The sequence below is a fragment of the Pseudophryne corroboree genome, chromosome 11 (genome assembly GCF_028390025.1).
Source record: "Pseudophryne corroboree isolate aPseCor3 chromosome 11, aPseCor3.hap2, whole genome shotgun sequence".
In the NCBI taxonomy this organism is placed as follows: Eukaryota; Metazoa; Chordata; class Amphibia; order Anura; family Myobatrachidae; genus Pseudophryne; species Pseudophryne corroboree.
In genome coordinates, this window is record NC_086454.1 from 268,533,979 (window position 1) to 268,552,137 (window position 18,159).

The 18,159-nt window shown below is 43.2% G+C and overlaps 1 protein-coding gene across 9 annotated transcripts in view; it reads right to left on the bottom strand.

The window, feature by feature from the left end:
- The window catches only part of WWOX (WW domain containing oxidoreductase), a 1,758,901-nt gene that overhangs the window by 1,623,609 nt on the left and 117,133 nt on the right, over positions 1 to 18,159 (bottom strand). For all 9 annotated transcript variants that reach the window (XM_063945377.1, XM_063945376.1, XM_063945379.1 and 6 more), the window contains one exon: positions 1,569 to 1,675. In XM_063945377.1, the coding sequence (XP_063801447.1) occupies positions 1,569 to 1,675 (107 nt within the window). The remainder of the gene's footprint in view (positions 1 to 1,568; positions 1,676 to 18,159) is intronic.

Sequence of the window (18,159 nt, forward strand, 5' to 3'; positions counted from 1 at the left end):
AGTAACTGCTCCATTCTAATAAGTGTAGAACCAGAATAAAGGGACTTGTGCACATACAGGTATAACTCCTTTTATTAAAATGAAATTTTCTTTATTTAACGTTATACCACTTTATCATTTACTTTCTTTTAAGTTGTAAAACACAGTACCTGCCAGGAATGGGATATTTGGCTTTTCCAATTGTCCTTTATTAAAATAAGATAACGGTCCATTAATACCACAAAGGACAATATTTGGGTCACTTCTGATTTTTCTCTTGTGCCAGGTACCTCTCACAGGGATTCCTCAGTGCCCCCACAGTACTGTGACTGGCGTTCTCCCCTCCCTGCAAGTCACTTATATTCCTGAGAAGCAATTGTATTGCTCTAATGCTATTGCTTAGGAACGTGTTGCAGACAAAGGGCCTTACTGAGGTTTGTTAGCAAACCAAAAAAGCACACTAATGGGCAAAACCATGTGCACTGCAGGTGGGGCAGATGTAACGTGCAGAGAGCGTTAGATTTGGGTGGGGTGTGCTCAATCTGAAATCTAAACTGCAGTGTAAAAATAAAGCAGCCAGTATTTACCCTGCACAGAAACACCCCACCCAAATAGAACTCTCTGCACGTTACATCTGCCCCACCTGCAATGCACATGGTTTTGCCCATTAGTGTGCTTTTTTTGGTTTGCTAACAAACCTGAATAACCCCAAAGACCGCATCTACAGTGCAAAATGTTGTAATACTTTACCTGACATAACCTCTAGTGATTTGTATCTCTAGTTCCAGTAAGGTTTGGTTGCTTTGACCTCAAGCTTGCTTCCTCCTGGTTTATTGGTCTGGTTCCCTGTCCAGTGCTGGATTTCCCACTAGACACATGCCTAGGGGTGGCACATGCTTTGGGGTGCAACAGCAGGCTTATGATCCAGATTTTTTTTTTTACTGCCATCATAATTTTTTTATTCTTTTATTTTGCAACTGACGGTAAGTGGTGATTTGGTGGTCTGGAGGTATCGGGACTGGTCCCGACATGAAGAGGGCAGTGACGTGATGGGGGGCACACACACCAATAAAGTGCCCACGGGTGGCCTGACCCATAAATCTGCCCCTGTCCCTATCTCTGTTATTCTAGATTATCTTGTTCAAAGATCACTGACATTTTTCTTAGCTTTATAGGAAAGTGAGCAGCTATCAGCAAAGTCCACAGTAACTTAGTAAAAGTGATCACAAACGGGTTTGTGGGATGAGACGTTACATGTGAGCAGAATTACCGGAGGCCTTACAGGATAACCTGCACTCAGGAGACAACAGCGTCACAAAAACCTTAACAACCATCCAACCAATAGCAAGCCAATGACATCACGCTGAATCATATGTCTTACAGTTAGCGCTCTACCAAAAAGCCCACCTCAATGATTCCTTAAAGGTTTACATGATTAAAGGTATAACAACAGAAATACATGTTCAATAAGTCCTTCTTGTAGCAATATAGTCATAGTCCCACATTTTACTACAAATTCTTACATACGCCAGGAAACAGCCAACACTCTTTGCAGTGGGTTTATGTAGTGTGATAGACTACTGACTTACCCATTCTTCTACTATCCGACGCTTGGCTTCACCTGCCTTCTGCGGGTCTCTACAGGCCATTATAACGAGGGCTCCATGAAGGGCCAAAGATCGAGCAGTTTCAAATCCTTAAGGGGAAAATAAAAATGTACAAAAATTAAATGAATAATAAAAAAAAAAAAGTTCAGAATTTGTTCAGTCCTTTATAGTACTAGCATATTAATACTATACTGATATATTGTAATCATCAGTTGTAGGTAAGGACACAGGGATTCCGTCACATTAACAACCCCGCCATTGTATGTAGCTATCACATACAGCGAACAAGAGAGTGCCCCCGTTCCTTTACTTTTGAGTTAACGGCCTGTAATGAATGTACAATCTGTTGGTCAGTTTGACACTGCAATGTTTCTGGTCAACCTATTGCTACGTCGCTGTATTATTCCTAAAGTGGGACAGATTTATTTGTTCAATATTTATTGTGATTCAAGACGACTTACACATTGGCGTTAATGGGAGTTTTCCCCCAGCTAAAGTAAGTAGATACTGTAGCTACCTAGGGAATAATGGAAGGCAATACAGAAGATTTCCTGCATTAGATATGTAGCCCTACCTTCCACCTGATAGAAACATAGAATTGGACACCAGATAAGAACCACTTGGCCCATCTAGTCTGCCCTAAACACACGTACAGTACATGCACACACTGGGGAAACCCATACAAGTATGTGGAGAATATACAAACTCCACACAGTTAGGGCTTGGTGGGGATCGAACCCATGACCTCAGCTGATCCTCACTAGTGTGGCTGTGAACTTTTATAATATACTCTTAGACATAATTATAACCCTGATGAAACGCCGTAGAGGAAAGTTGAATGTGTAACTTCTTCAGCCTGGGAAACTTTTAACAGACGACTGAGCTGTAATAAATATGAATTATATTTATTCTTTTTTTTGTAAATTGTCGTCTTCATTGAAAATATTAGAACGAAGACACACATTAATAATAAACATGTTATTACACTATATATCAATAATAGAGACAGATGCAGACAGATCATTTACCTATTACTTTCATTCAACCTGCAAATGGAAAACTAGTAGTCTAAAACATTTGTAGAAGTTTCAGGCACCTACCAAGCGTCTATCATGCAGAACAGCCTGTACAGAATATACCGGGCTGTCTACAGATTGCGTATGGGACTCAGGGTTTACAGTGTCTAGGTCGACACACATTAGGTCGACACCTATTGGTCGACAGTGACCAGGTCAACACAGGAAATAGGTCGACACTGTCATTAGGTCGACATGAACAATGTCGTCATGGAAAAAGGTTGACATGACATTTTTTATGTTTTTTTGGTGACGTTTTCTCCGTAAAGTGACGGGGAACTCCAATTAATGCACCATGTCCCCTTGCACGGCTCGCCATGCTTTGGGCAAGGTTACCGTTCCCAATTGTAGTTCACGTGGATCATAAAGTATGAAAAAGTAAAAAAAAAAAAAAAGGTGAAAACTCATGTCGACCTTTGTCCATGTTAACCTATTCCCTGTGTCGACATACTCAATGTCAACCTAGACAGTGGGGACCTAGAGTCCAGATACCCTACAGATTAGTGGTGAGCAGTAAGCAACCCCAGAGAGGCATTCCAGACCTGTCGCCCTTTGGTCTAGTACAGTAGGACCCTCCACAGTAAATGATGGGTGAGGTTGCCTGGATAATTACAATCACAGTTGATATGAAAATGCATATGCAATATACAAATCCATCTTTTGAGTAAGTATTACTGATATTGCTAAAATATTACCTGTTTACTGAAGGAAAGTAAAATGCGTAAAGGTGCACGTTGGAACTGGAACGTATACAATGCCTTGCTTGCACTACAGTACTGTACATTAGTAACACTAGGGAGAATTCCGAAATTTGTTTGTTAGCTTTCTGGTTAACCAGCACCACAGATATTAGCACCCTGGATAATTTACAATAGTATAATTAGTATAATGGGTGATGGACACCATGAGGCCCTCTGAGCCTGCAGAAGTAAATGATCTTCCCGCTTTATAATACAATCTGTTAGTTATAGCTGGCAACGGGATACGGTCTGAAGGTCGACACTGTCTAAGTAAAAAATATTACATAAAGAGTACATACAAACTACACACATATAAGTCAGTATACTTGCAAATACGCGCAGCAATATATGGTAATACACGAATTTACACGGACATGCCACAGAGATGGATTCGACACTTATTTCATACAGTACATAATTATAATAATATCAAGCGCCAGACATCATGATGATTTAAAATTACCTAATGAATTAATGTCATGAATGTGTATTATTTGAACGGAACCAAATAGACCGGTCATGTTTACTATTAAAACAACCAGCTTAATGTGTAGATTAATTTGATACTTGTTATTAAGTTGTAGGACATTGCAGCGGATAATTATGATTGAATGTATAAAAGCTAAAATCACTTTTATTAGAACAAAAGATATTCCAAACGGGAAACTCAGGACAGCCCTTTGGATGTCTTCAAGGCTGAATCTGATTACCATACACAAAGGAACTGGTGACTCATCATGAGTCCCCTCCCCCAGAAACTAGATGAGACATAAGCTGACCACACAGGAGGTCAGTTACTTGCTTTTTGGTCTCAGAGGATGATGGAGGAGTTGCTGGCAGTTCAGTTCCTGTATTTATTTACAGAGAGAGGGAGACATAAGCTGCATTGGAGGGAATGGTAATTGTATAGCTGGAATGTAACTGAAACTGTATGTAATGGCATATAACTGTATGTAATTGTATGTTCTAACTGCTTACTGAGTGAGTGTAACCATGTAACTATAGGTATACTGTACTTTGTAATATATATTGAATCCATATCCTTTTCAATAACAAATATATACATCAATGAGCTTTGGAACTCAGATAATGTGTGGGTGTATTGTTTTCTCTTATGGGATGCAGTGTTTTGCGATGCTTAGCGCACATTCATGGGATATGGCAATAAGAGATACAGGCGTTTAAAATATATATTAGAGCGGGTATTTTAAATATTTGTGAGAAATCAATTTGGCATTCTTAGACGGGGGCTCATCCGGGATATCACGTTCTTGATGATGCACTGTACATTACAAAAGCGGCTGTAATTGACCGGCTCCAATGGACGCATTGAGAAGCTGATGAAAATAACATCCACGTTAATGTATTGTTGTGGTATCAGTAAGCCGCTGATATGAAATTCAAGGGACAATGCGTTTCTCATAATATTTAAGATGCTAAAATGTATTTTTATTGTTGCAAAAAAAGGTTCAAATAAGTCATATTGTGTTTGATTCAGATTGGATTGTTTATCTGTTAAGTAGAGTTAAAAGTACATTTAAAAGTTGCTGCATAGCCTTGATATAGTTTTTATTTTTAACTCAGGCCTAAAATAACTTCTGGTGCTTGTATGATGTGTGATTTCTTTGTGACAAAGGAAGCCGCATGGTCTGTCATCCATTTTGGACTAACCACATGGCCTGTCCACCATTTTGTGTAACTCTCATGGATGTGGAAGGGGAGGAGCAGCGGCCATTTTGGGAAGGTCATTTTTCTAAATGACTGATTTTTCACTGATCAGAATAATCAGCTTTCCTTGGTCACATCAAACACCATTTATGAGTTACCAATGCATTTATTTAACCCATGCCATAGTCAATTACAAATAATTTCAGCTGGGCCTAGTGAGAGTTGAGAGATGAATACTTGATGTAAGAATAACACACAGATAAAAAAAAAAGAAAAAGTTTTTTTTCTTTTACCTCTAGGATTTAGTTAAAATCTGCTTGCTAGTTTAGAATAGCCATTGAAATGTTAATTAAGCTGTCCCACTACCCTCTTGAACAGGCATATGAACCTCTGTTGATATGCAAATTAGAAGCACTGAATGGGTAAATGAGTCTCAGGAGACCAGTAAATGGTACATACATATAATTATTATAATTATGTGTATATTTATATCAGTGTATGTTCTGCAGAATAGCTATCCAATCTGAATCATATCATTTAAATTATTGATTATTGCTAGAGTCATTATAGATCTGTGTGAAATAGGATACATTTGTTGCTATATAGGTAAATTTATAGGTAAATTTGAAATAACAGTATTTTAAGGAAGCAAGCGTAAAGACACAAACGCAGTTCTGCATAAAAGTTTATACAGAACAAGTTGTGTCTAGTGGGCAATAGTAATTAGTATTGTTCACATTTATAGAGCTGTGTGATTTATTGCGGACGCAGGGTTTTGTACACGTGTCTCGGACAAAGTAAAGGACTGCGCACGAAGTGTAAGGGACACGCACGGTCGCATGTTTGCGCAAAGTGCGTAAGAATGCGGGCGCCAAGTACAAATTATACAATAGTGTTGTTTAGTTCAAAGGTGGGATAGTAGACATTTAATACAATAGCACATAACTATCAGATTTCAAAAGCAGGTTACTCTAAATTTAGTTTACAAACTGTATTGCCTCTGGGGTAAAGCTGCCTATCTGAATGAATTAAAATTTTCTGTACAGAAAAACAAAGTGTATTTGAGTGAGCGAACGCAGGAGTGAGTGGATACTGAACCCAAGAACTGAAGTGGTCTGAAGTCGTAACACTGGGTTAGTAGAGGCCCAGTGGCGTAGGGTTCGCTACCCTGCGTTATTAGGAACTGAAGTGGTCTGAAGTGGTATCCCATACAACTAAAGTGGTCTGGAGTGGTCTAGGCTAGGTGGTCTACAGCAATCGTAGGGCATATAGATAACTAGTATCTATAGGCTGTGCTATTGCATCGCATGTCCGTGTGTTCTGCACAGCACAACGTGATACCATTGTGTCATATGCGCTGTGGGAGAGCATACGCAGACGTGATTGCATAGACAAAAGGGCTTTTTCTTTGACAACATCGGGAAATCTCCCTGGTGGGCTTCACTGGAAAGGGTGAAGGATAGTTATCTAATATCTCTGTTTTTCACCCTGCAAACAATTCCAGTTGAAAGATACCGAAAAGGATTTTTTCGCTGCCTCTCTCAGGAAAATATTCCAAACAGAACTTCCACCGAAAGAAATTGCGGTGTTGTAAGGTCTGATAGGGGCCCTAGGTTGGGTACATTGCCTTCGCTATCGACAGTGTATGGTAGTACTGGCCAACGTGGGTGGTGAGCGGGTGGAATCGCTCGGAGAACTTTCACCGTCGCCTTATATTGAGTATTTTGGTGTTTGTGGGAAAAGGCCCACAATTATGGGAGCCAGTTGCTCAAGTAAGGGACGTTTAACCAGGGTTCAGGTTGAAGAGCTGCGGCCCAGGGGGTCAGCGAATGTAAAAAAAGGAAAAAGTATTATGTGTGGGAAATATGGTCCACACGCTGAAGACTTTTTGTCTGAATGGGAATGTATGACTGACAAAGATAGGGTACCATTCCCTAGGGTGGACAGCTTTGAACCAGAGGTATTGCAGAACTTAAGGATAAGAATATGTCTGATAAAATCCCAAAAACAAAGGGTCAGACATACAAATTATTTAAACCTGTGACAGCAAGAGGGGTTGGTGAGTTTGATCCTAAGGTATTGCAGGTGGTATGTCTAACCAAAGTCACATAAGACAAGAATGGAAATATAAGAACTGTTTGAACTTCTAGCAACAATAAATAAGTAGAAAAAGAAAAAAAAAAAAGAGAATGCAAGTATACCGCCTTATGTAGATGTGGAAGCAGTTACGGCCAGCATACAAACTATAGAAAATAATAAAAATATGAAAAATATGACTGTAACCTATATATGTACTAATGAATGTTGAAGTTTTATTTAGGAGGAGAAGGTGACCTGATCGTTTTCAGCCATTTCTCATGCACCCAGAGGAGTATCCAACCGGTAAAAGAAGAGCAGTAGCCTATGGGGGAAGTGGCTGAGACCTGTGGAACAGGTAAGTATGGTGTCATTCGTGTACATATATAGTAAAAAAAATAATAATAATAAAATAAATAAAACTAAAAAAATCAAGAAAGTAACGTCAGAAATGGAGAAAAAACCTGTCCGCACATTAGTATTTGCCAGTGGGAAAGCGGACAGAGACAAGGTAACCCCAGGGTATTTCTTTCAGATACCATATAAGAAGTATGCATTCCTAATAATGCCCCTAGTAAAGATGAGCTTGGAAATGTTTGTTGGACCACGTACAGTCCCTTAATACGGGATGAGAAGGATTGAATGAAATACTTTGCATGACCTAGTAGCTTGTTAAACTTTTGTTGTTTTTGTCTTTTGCAGAAATAGAAAACTCTCCATCTGGATGAGATCACTGGTAAACACTAATTCGGCAAATGGGAGGTGGCTGTCTCTATGCAAATAGACGGGCTCAATAAGGCATTGAGTGTCAGGGTGCAGACTTCTTTGCAAAATTGGAAAGGTCACAGTAGCTAATCTTAGATAGTGTGCTATTAAACATCACAAGAATAGTGTTAGGCGCAGAGAACAACAGGTGGAGTGGTTGAGGACGGTAAGTATACTGGCACATACAGGAAAGACCCATCAGTCCAAACCCCAGATCCCAAATGGTCAAGAATATGTTACACTTGTAGGAAGGAAGGGCATTTTGCCAGAGATTGTAGGAGTAGTAGGACACATAGTCAATATAGATCCCCTAGACAGAAAACACAAGCCACATTATTAAACACATAGACGGGACCAAGGGGCATATAGTAAGGAATCATAAGCCATATAGAAAACACAGATTTGGTTAATGAGAAGAACAGAATAAATGCAACTTACCAATGTTACATTTCACTGTTCTAGATGCATGTCCATCACAGGTAGAGGAAATTAACTCACAGATACCGGTTTCCCTATGAAGTTAGGATGGACAGGACACTGGATTGATGGCTGGGATAGTCCCAGTAGAGATAAGACACACAGAATTTTTTTTTTAAGGGGAGTAGACCAAGTCGAGAATCACTTCCCCGTAGTGCCCAATCCAGTTGTCAAATTTTTATAAAATCTTCTTCACCTCTACAAACTCATCTGTCACCAACCTCTATTCTGTTTCTCTACAGATTTCCTCTTCATCTTTTGCGTTCACACAGGGTGGTACAATACATGGACCCAAGTACAGTTCAAACTCCACATGCCTAGGTCCTTCAGAGTTCTGCCCAAACCCAGTATATCTCAACAGCACGATAACACCAGTATTACTGCAGTGTGCCTTGTCATGCACAAAGGGTGGAGAATGGGAATACTGGTGAAGGGAAATTTTGTATAGACACTGATATGTCTGTTGGTGAATGGCAAACCTGACATTTTCTTTTTCATTTTCTTCTTCCTTCTCTCCTCTAGAGATGTTTCTTTTTTTTTTTTTTGAGTTATGCTCATGGTACTCTACATTGCAAACACACGATAGTTAAATTAAGATACAAAAATTTGTGTTCCCTTCAGGAAGAGGCAGTCTGGAGGACAAAGGGGTATGGCCAGGAGTCCTCAGGACTGTGGGCAGGTGGACACGGTAAGCCAGTAGCCCCCAGAGCATACCTTCCAAGTCTAGCTGAGGTGGCACACGGTCTGACTCATCTAGGCAAATAGGGTAGGTGCAGGCTGATGAGAGCCTACTGGTGTGCGCCAGGATTCTATTCTCATGCAGGTAAAGAGAGCAATGACCTGTCTTACTTGCTTGAGGAAGAATATTGGTAAAGCAATACTAACATATCCCTCCTGCAGATGGATCTTTTCAGGAAATACAAATCGACTTTGTACAGTTAACACCCTTTAGGAATTACTGTTATGTATTGGTGTGCACTGATGTTTTCTCAAACTGGGTAGAGGCATTTCCTGCCGCCACGGATGCTGCTGTGTTTACCGCAAAGAAAAATTGCGCAGAAATTTGTATGTAGATAATGGTACCCCTAGAAGTAGGAGCAAAGCCTGAAATTGTATTATTGTGATCATAGATACTGCCACTAGTGTTATGTAGCTTCGGAACCACTCCCAGATCTTCACTCGACGAATCACCCTCTTCGAAATTTGTTTTTGTTTTGGTATGTGTGTTTTTTTTTGTGTTGTTTTTGGAAGACAACCCCATGTCATGATTGATCCGCACAATGATCAGAAATACACCAATGAGGTGACAGTACAGTACCTTGTTGAGATGAGCCAGCATTTGAGAACTTGACAAAAGTACTTGAAACTGTTGATTGCTGGTATGCCAAATGCTAATTGTCTTGATTGTGAACCAAGAGACTGTGTGATTGCTCTTACGCTCAGGTTGCCTAATAGACAGGTGGGAAGGACCATACCAAGATTTGTTGACAGCACTAAAGGTCGCCGAAAGAGAGACTTGGGTCCACTCGTCCCACTGCAAGAAGGTCGCTGACCCGGAGAGAACTCGTGACAAAGTAGTTTATTGCTCACATTCATCGAGTTTGTAAAATGTGTGTTTGAAGTGAATTGTGTGTTCCAAGTGAACTGTGTATTCAAAGAGCAAGGCAAAGAGATCGCAAAAGTATCACCAGAGACTCTGTTCCGTGAAGACTGAGAGGTGGCACTGTTGAACACTACCTGAGCGTACTAAAGGACTGCAGAAAGACCAGTCATTGTAATTGATTTGTTATGAACAAGAGTTGTTTTGTTCTATTTCTCTTTTCTCTCTTTCCCGCTGACAAACATTTTCTTTCAGGATATTCTATTTTTGCGAGGTTTTTTATGAGGAGTCGAGTGTGGGACTGGAACTGGTTCTGTAGGAAGGAGTGATCTCCTTATAGGCCCAGGATTAGCCGATCAGTTTGTTAAAATCAGAGAAAAAAAAAATCAAAGGTCTAGTAGTTATGGAGTTCAGAGGTAATCAGGAACAGTCAGACAATGGCTATTCACACATTGCAGATAAAGAGCTCATTAATATATGTGGAAGAAAGGTTTATGAGTGGCTCTCCCCGAACTTCGAAGGTTTATGTTATTTAGGAAGGACACTACTTATAACCCTTGTTCAATTATTAAACAGACCTAGCATACGTTCCAGAAATGGAAACAATGTTCAGAAAATGATAGGAATATGTAGATCATGAAAATTTTATATGTCACTGTCACGATTGGTTTGTGTCTTTTTTATCTACCCAGCAGAACCTCAATCGAATCCAAACATCAGTGTACAAAGACGTAGGTACATGTATGTGTGAATTGTTCATCGCAAATCAGACAGAGGCCAAAGCACTGTCCAAGCATACTCTATAGGTTGAATGTTGTCCCACACCCAACCAGTGGTCCCGTGACCGCCGAGTGCATATACAGGATGTCTCGTCCTCCTCCCTGTCTTCCCCAAATATAGTCAAACGTCTGATTTGCGAAATGCATACATACTTGTGTCTAGGTCACCGATTATTGTATGAAATATTTTTTCTTATGTTAATAATTGATGGCAGTTATTGTTTACTGCCAAAGGGTGGACTGTCGAAGTAAAAAAAATACATAAAGAGAACATACAAACTACACACATATAATAAGATTTTACTCACCGGTAAATCTATTTCTCGTAGTCCGTAGTGGATGCTGGGGACTCTGTAAGGACCATGGGGAATAGACGGGCTCCGCAGGAGACTGGGCACTCTAAGAAAGATTTAGTACTACTGGTGTGCACTGGCTCCTCCCTCTATGCCCCTCCTCCAGACCTCAGTTAAGGAAACTGTGCCCGGAAGAGCTGACATTACAAGGAAAGGATTTTGGAATCCAGGGTAAGACTCATACCAGCCACACCAATCACACCGTATAACTTGTGATAAACTTACCCAGTCAACAGTATGAACAACAACAGAGCATCAAACAATGGATGCCAACTTAACATAACCCTTTATTAAGCAATAACTATATACACGTACTGCAGAAAGTCCGCACTTGGGACGGGCGCCCAGCATCCACTACGGACTACGAGAAATAGATTTACCGGTGAGTAAAATCTTATTTTCTCTAACGTCCTAGTGGATGCTGGGGACTCCGTAAGGACCATGGGGATTATACCAAAGCTCCCAAACGGGCGGGAGAGTGCGGATGACTCTGCAGCACCGAATGGGCAAACACAAGGTCCTCCTCAGCCAGGGTATCAAACTTGTAGAACTTAGCAAATGTGTTTGAACCCGACCAAGTAGCTGCTCGGCAAAGCTGTAATGCCGAGACCCGTCGGGCAGCCGCCCAAGAAGAGCCCACTTTCCTTGTGGAATGGGCTTTCACTGATTTTGGATGCGGCAATCCCGCCGCAGAATGAGCCTGCTGAATCGTGTTACAGATCCAGCGAGCAATGGTTTGCTTTGAAGCAGGAGCACCCAGCTTGTTGGATGCATACAGGATAAACAGCGAGTCAGTCTTCCTGACTCCAGCTGTCCTGGCTACATAGATCTTCAAAGCCCTGACTACATCAAGCAACTTGGAATCCTCCAAGTCACGAGTAGCCGCAGGCACCACAATAGGTTGGTTCAAATGAAAAAATGACACCACCTTCGGCAGAAATTGCGGACGAGTCCGTAATTCTGCCCTGTCCATATGGAAAACCAGATAGGGGCTTTTACATGACAAAGCCGCCAATTCTGACACACGCCTAGCCGAAGCAAAGGCCAATAGCATGACCACCTTCCACGTGAGATACTTTAGCTCCACGGTCTTAAGTGGCTCAAACCAGTGGGATTTCAGGAAACCCAACACCACGTTGAGATCCCAAGGTGCCACTGGTGGCACAAAAGGGGGCTGAATATGCAGCACTACCTTAACAAACGTCTGAACTTCAGGAAGAGAAGCCAGTTCCTTTTGAAAGAAAATGGATAGGGCCGAAATCTGGACCTTTATGGACCCCAACTTCAAGCCCATAGTCACTCCAGACTGTAGGAAGTGCAGGAACCGGCCCAGCTGGAATTCCTCTGTAGGGGCCTTCCTGGCCTCACACCAGGCAACATATTTACGCCATATACGGTGATAGTGTTTTGCTGTCACGTCCTTCCTAGCCTTTATCAGCGTAGGAATAACTTCATCCGGAATGCCTTTTTCCGCTAGGATCCTGCGTTCAACCGCCATGCCGTCAAACGCAGCCGCGGTAAGTCTTGGAACAGACAGGGCCCCTGTTGCAACAGGTCCTGTCTGAGAGGCAGAGGCCATGGGTCCTCTGTGAGCATTTCTTGCAGTTCCGGGTACCAAGTCCTTCTTGGCCAATCCGGAACAATGAGTATTGTTCTCACTCCTCTTTTTCTTACGATTCTCAGCACCTTGGGTACGAGAGGAAGAGGAGGAAACACATAGACCGACTGGAACACCCACGGTGTTAATAGTGCGTCCACAGCTATCGCCTGAGGGTCTCTTGACCTGGCGCAATACCTTTGTAGCTTTTTGTTGAGACGGGATGCCATCATGTCCACCTGTGGCAGTTCCCATCGATTTGTAATCTGAGTGAAGACTTCGTGATGAAGTCCCCACTCTCCCGGGTGGAGGTCGTGCCTGCTTAGGAAGTCTGCTTCCCAGTTGTCCACTCCCAGAATGAACACTGCTGACAGTGCTTGCACGGGATTCTCCGCCCAACGAAGAATCCTGGTGGCTTCCGCCATCGCCACTCTACTTCTTGTGCCGCCCTGGCGGTTTACATGAGCCACTGCGGTGATGTTGTCTGACTGAATCAGCACCGGTTGGTTGCGAAGCAGAGGCTCCGCTTGACTCAGGGCGTTGTATATGGCCCTTAGTTCCAGGATATTTATGTGCAGACAAGCCTCCTGACTTGACCACAACCCTTGGAAGTTTCTTCCCTGAGTGACTGCCCCCCATCCTCGGAGGCTCGCATCCGTGGTCACCAGGACCCAGTCCTGTATGCTGAACCTGCGGCCCTCGAGAAGGTGAGCACTCTGCAGCCACCACAGAAGAGACACCCTGGCCCTCGGGGACAGGGTGATCAGCCGATGCATCTGAAGATGCGATCCGGACCATTTGTCCAACAGATCCCACTGAAAGATCCTCGCATGGAACCTGCCGAAGGGAATGGCTTCGTACGATGCCACCATCTTTCCCAGGACTCGCATGCAGTGATGCACCGACACCTGTTTCGGTTTTAAGAGGTCTCTGACTAGAGTCACGAACTCCTGAGCCTTCTCCGCCGGGAGAAACACCTTCTTCTGGTCTGTGTCCAGAATCATGCCCAGAAAGGGCAGACGCGTCGTAGGAATCAGCTGCGACTTTGGGATATTCAGAATCCAGCCATGCTGCTGCAACACTTCCTGAGAGTGTGCTACGCTGATCAGCAACTGCTCTCTGGACCTCGCCTTTATGAGGAGATCGTCCAAGTATGGGATAACTGTACCACAAATCTGAGGTACTCCTGATAAGGTGGATAAATGGGGACATGCAAGTAAGCATCCTTGATGTCCAGAGACACCATAAAATCCCCCTCTTCCAGGCTTGCAATGACCGCTCTGAGCGATTCCATTTAGAACTTGAATCTTTTAAGATAAATGTTCAGGGACTTTAAATTCAATATGGGTCTGACCGAACCGTCCAGTTTCGGTACCACAAACATTGTGGAATAGTATCCCCTTCCCTGTTGAAGGAGGGGAACCTTCACCACCACCTGCTGGAGATATAACTTGTGAATTGCCGCTAACACTACTTCCCTTTCCATGGGGGAAGCTGGCAGGGCCGATTTGAGGTAACGGTGAGGGGGCATCACTTCGAATTCTAGCTTGTATCCCTGAGACACAATCCGTATAGCCCAGGGATCCACCTGTGAGCGAACCCACTGGTGGCTGAAATTTCGGAGACGCGCCCCCACCGCTCCTGGCTCCACCTGTGGAGCCCCAGCGTCATGCGGTGGATTTAGTGGAAGCCGGGGAGGACTTCTGTTCCTGGGAACTAGCTGTATGGTGCAGCTTCTTTCCTCTACCCCTGCCTCTGGCAAGAAAGGATGCACCTCTGACCTTCTTGCTTCTTTGTGATAGAAAGGACTGCATTTGGTAATACGGTGCGCTTTCTTAGGCTGTGAGGGAATATATGGCGAAAAATTTGACTTCCCAGCCGTAGCTGTGGAAACTAGGTCCGAGAGACCGTCCCCAAACAATTCCTCACCCTTGTAAGGTAAAACCTCCATGTGCTTTTTGGAGTCTGCATCACCTGTCCATTGCCGACTCCACAGGACCCTTCTGGCAGAAATTGACATTCTAGAGCCCAGTAGGCAAATGTCCCTCTGGGCATCCGTCATATATAGGACAGCGTCTTTTATATGCCCCAGGGTCAGTAAGATGGTATCCTTGTCTAAGGTATCCAGTTCCTCAGACAGATTATCTGTCCATGCTGCTACAGCACTACACATCCAGGCCGACGCAATTGCCGGCCTCAGTAGAGTACCTGAATGTGTATAAACAGACTTCAGGATACTTTCCTGCTTCCTATCGGCAGGATCCTTTAGGGAGGCCGTATCCTGTGATGGCAGGGCCACCTTCTTAGATAAGCGCGTCAGAGCTTTATCTACCCTAGGGGAGGATTCCCAGCGCATCCTGTCCGTTGGCGGGAAAGGGTACGCCATAAGTAACCTTTTGGAAATCAGCACTTTCCTATCGGGGGAATCCCACGCTTTTTCACATAACTCATTTAACTCATGTGAAGGGGGAAAAGTCACCTCTTGCTTTTTCTCCCCATACATATAAACCCTCTTGTCAGGGACAGGGTTTACCTCTGATATGTGCAATACATCCTTCATTGCTATAATCATGTAGCGGATGGCTTTAGCCATTTTAGGCTGCAATTTTGCATCATCGTCACTGGAGTCAGAATCCGTGTCGATATCTGTGTCAACAATTTTGGATAGTGGGCGCTTCTGAGACCCTGACTGCCTCTGCGCTGTAGGATCAGGCATGGGCTGAGACCCCGACTGTCCCAAGGCATCAGCTTTATCCAACCTTTTATGCAAGGAGTTTACATTATCATTTAACACCTTCCACATATCCATCCAATCAGGTGTCGGCGCCGTCGGCGGAGACACGTCATTCATCTGCACCTGCTCTGCCTCCACATAGCCCTCCTCGTGACCGGAGTGTGTGGGCGCAATGGCGCACAGCTGCAGTGCTGTGCGCTACCTCATATGAAGACAGGAGTCTTCTGCCGCCGATTTTGACGTCTTCTTGCTTCAACCCGCCGGCTTCTGTCTTCCGGCTCTGCGAGGGGGACAGCGGCGCGGCTCCGGGAACGGACGACCAAGGTTAGGTTCCTGTGTTCGATCCCTCTGGAGCTAATGGTGTCCAGTAGCCTAAGAAGCGCAACCTAGCCGCAGTTAGTAGGTTTGCTTCTCTCCCCTCAGTCCCACGTAGCAGAGAGTCTGTTGCCAGCAGAAGCTCTCTGAAAATAAAAAACCTAACTAAAATACTTTCTTATTAGCAAGCTCAGGAGAGCACACTAAAATGCACCCAGCTCTGTCCGGGCACAGATTCTAACGAGGTCTGGAGGAGGGGCATAGAGGGAGGAACCAGTGCACACCAGTAGTACTAAATCTTTCTTAGAGTGCCCAGTCTGCTGCGGAGCCCGTCTATTCCCCATGGTCCTTACGGAGTCCCCAGCATCCACTAGGACGTTAGAGAAAAGTCGCTATACTTGCAAATACGCGCAGCGAGCACAGCAATATATGGTAACACACGCATTTACACGGACATGCCACAGAGATGGATTCGACACTTATTTCATACAGTACATAATTATAATAATATCAAGCGCCAGACATCATGATGATTTAAAATTACCTAATGAATTAATGTCATGAATGTGTATTATTTGAACAGAACCAAATAGACCGGTCATGTTTACTATTAAAACAACCAGCTTAATGTGTAGATTAATTTGATACTTGTTATTAAGTTGTAGGAAATTGCAGCGGATAATTATGATTGTATAAAAGCTAAAATCACTTTTAGTAGAACAAAAGATATTCCAAACAGGAAACTCAGGACAGCCCTTTGGATGTCTTCAAGGCTGAATCTGATTACCATATACAAAGGAACTGGTGACTCATCATGAGTCCCCTCCCCCAGAAACTAGATGAGACATAAGCTGACCACACAGGAGGTCAGTTACTTGCTTTTTGGTCTCAGAGGATGATGGAGGAGTTGCTGGCAGTTCAGTTCCTGTATTTACTTACAGAAAGAGGGAGACATAAGCTGAATTGGAGGGAATGGTAATTGTATCGCTGGCATGTAACTGAAACTGTATGTAATGGGATATAACTGTATGTAATTGTATGTTCTAACTGCTTACTGAGTGAGTGTAACCATGTAACTATAGGTATACTGTACTTTGTAATATATATTGAATCCATATCCTTTTTAATAACAAATATATACATCAATGAGCTTTGGAACTCAGATATTGTGTGGGTGTATTGTTTTCTCTTATGGGATGCAGTGTTTTGCAATGTTTAGCGCACATTCATGGGATATGGCAATAAGAGGTGCAGGCGTTTACAATATATATTAGAGCGGGCATTTTAAATATTTGTGAGAAATCAATTTGGCATTCTTAACACTGTCTAGGTCGACAATGTTTAGGTCAACCACTATAGGTCGACAGTCACTAGGTCGACATGGATGGAAGGTCGACAGGGTTTCTAGGTCGACATGTGCTAGGTCGACAGGTCCAAAGGTCGACATGAGTTTTTTTTTTTTAATCTTTTTTTTTTTTTCAGACTTAACCATCCACGTGGACTACGATTGGAACGGTAATCTGTGCTGAGCGAAGCGGTAGCAGAGCGAAGGCACCATGCCCGAAGCATGGTGCGAAGAGAACGACACAAAAAAAAAATTAAACCTCATGTCGAACTTTAGACCTGTCGACCTAGCACATGCCGACCTAGAAACCCTGTCGACCTTCCATCCATGTCGACCTAGTGACGGTCGACCTATAGTGGTCGACCTAAACATTGTTGACCTAGATACTGTCGATTTGATGAACCACACCCGCTGGCAACACCTGTTTAAATGCCTGCTGATATGTTATTATTACAGGTAGGTGTCTCTATGATCAAAAGTGTTGTTGTAACCAGTGGTGTAATAAGATCTGGGGAAGGGGAGGCCTCCAGGAAGTGGGCTCCCGCTCTCCCCTCCCCGTACCTGATGAAATGCGCCTCCCGCACATTGCGTCGGCTCCCTATGCTTCTCCTGATGCAACTTTTTCCAGTGACAAATTTGCAAAGATGGCGAATGTGCAAAAGACGGAAAATACTCCGTCACAGTGTGTTTGCTAGATCCTGTGCGCCATCTTTCTGAATATATCACTAAAAAGATGGAGCCGTAGGGTGCCGGATGCCCCCTGGTTGTAAATTATTACTGAGATTAAGGGTAATGTGCAGACCATTGGAAGCTTAGAGGGCTGGCCATAAGGCTTTTGGAGCAAACCAGGCTGCCTATTACTGATTAGCCAGTATTACCAGGCAATCGTACATCAAACGGCTGCTGCATAAAAATATTTCTATGATAAAGCAATGTTATATGTGACTACAAATCCCCCATAGGTTCTCTAATTGCTGTTTATGATTTCCATGAGTGACTAGGTCCCTGAAAAACGATCATACCGTCAATCCCTGCTGTGGATCATACT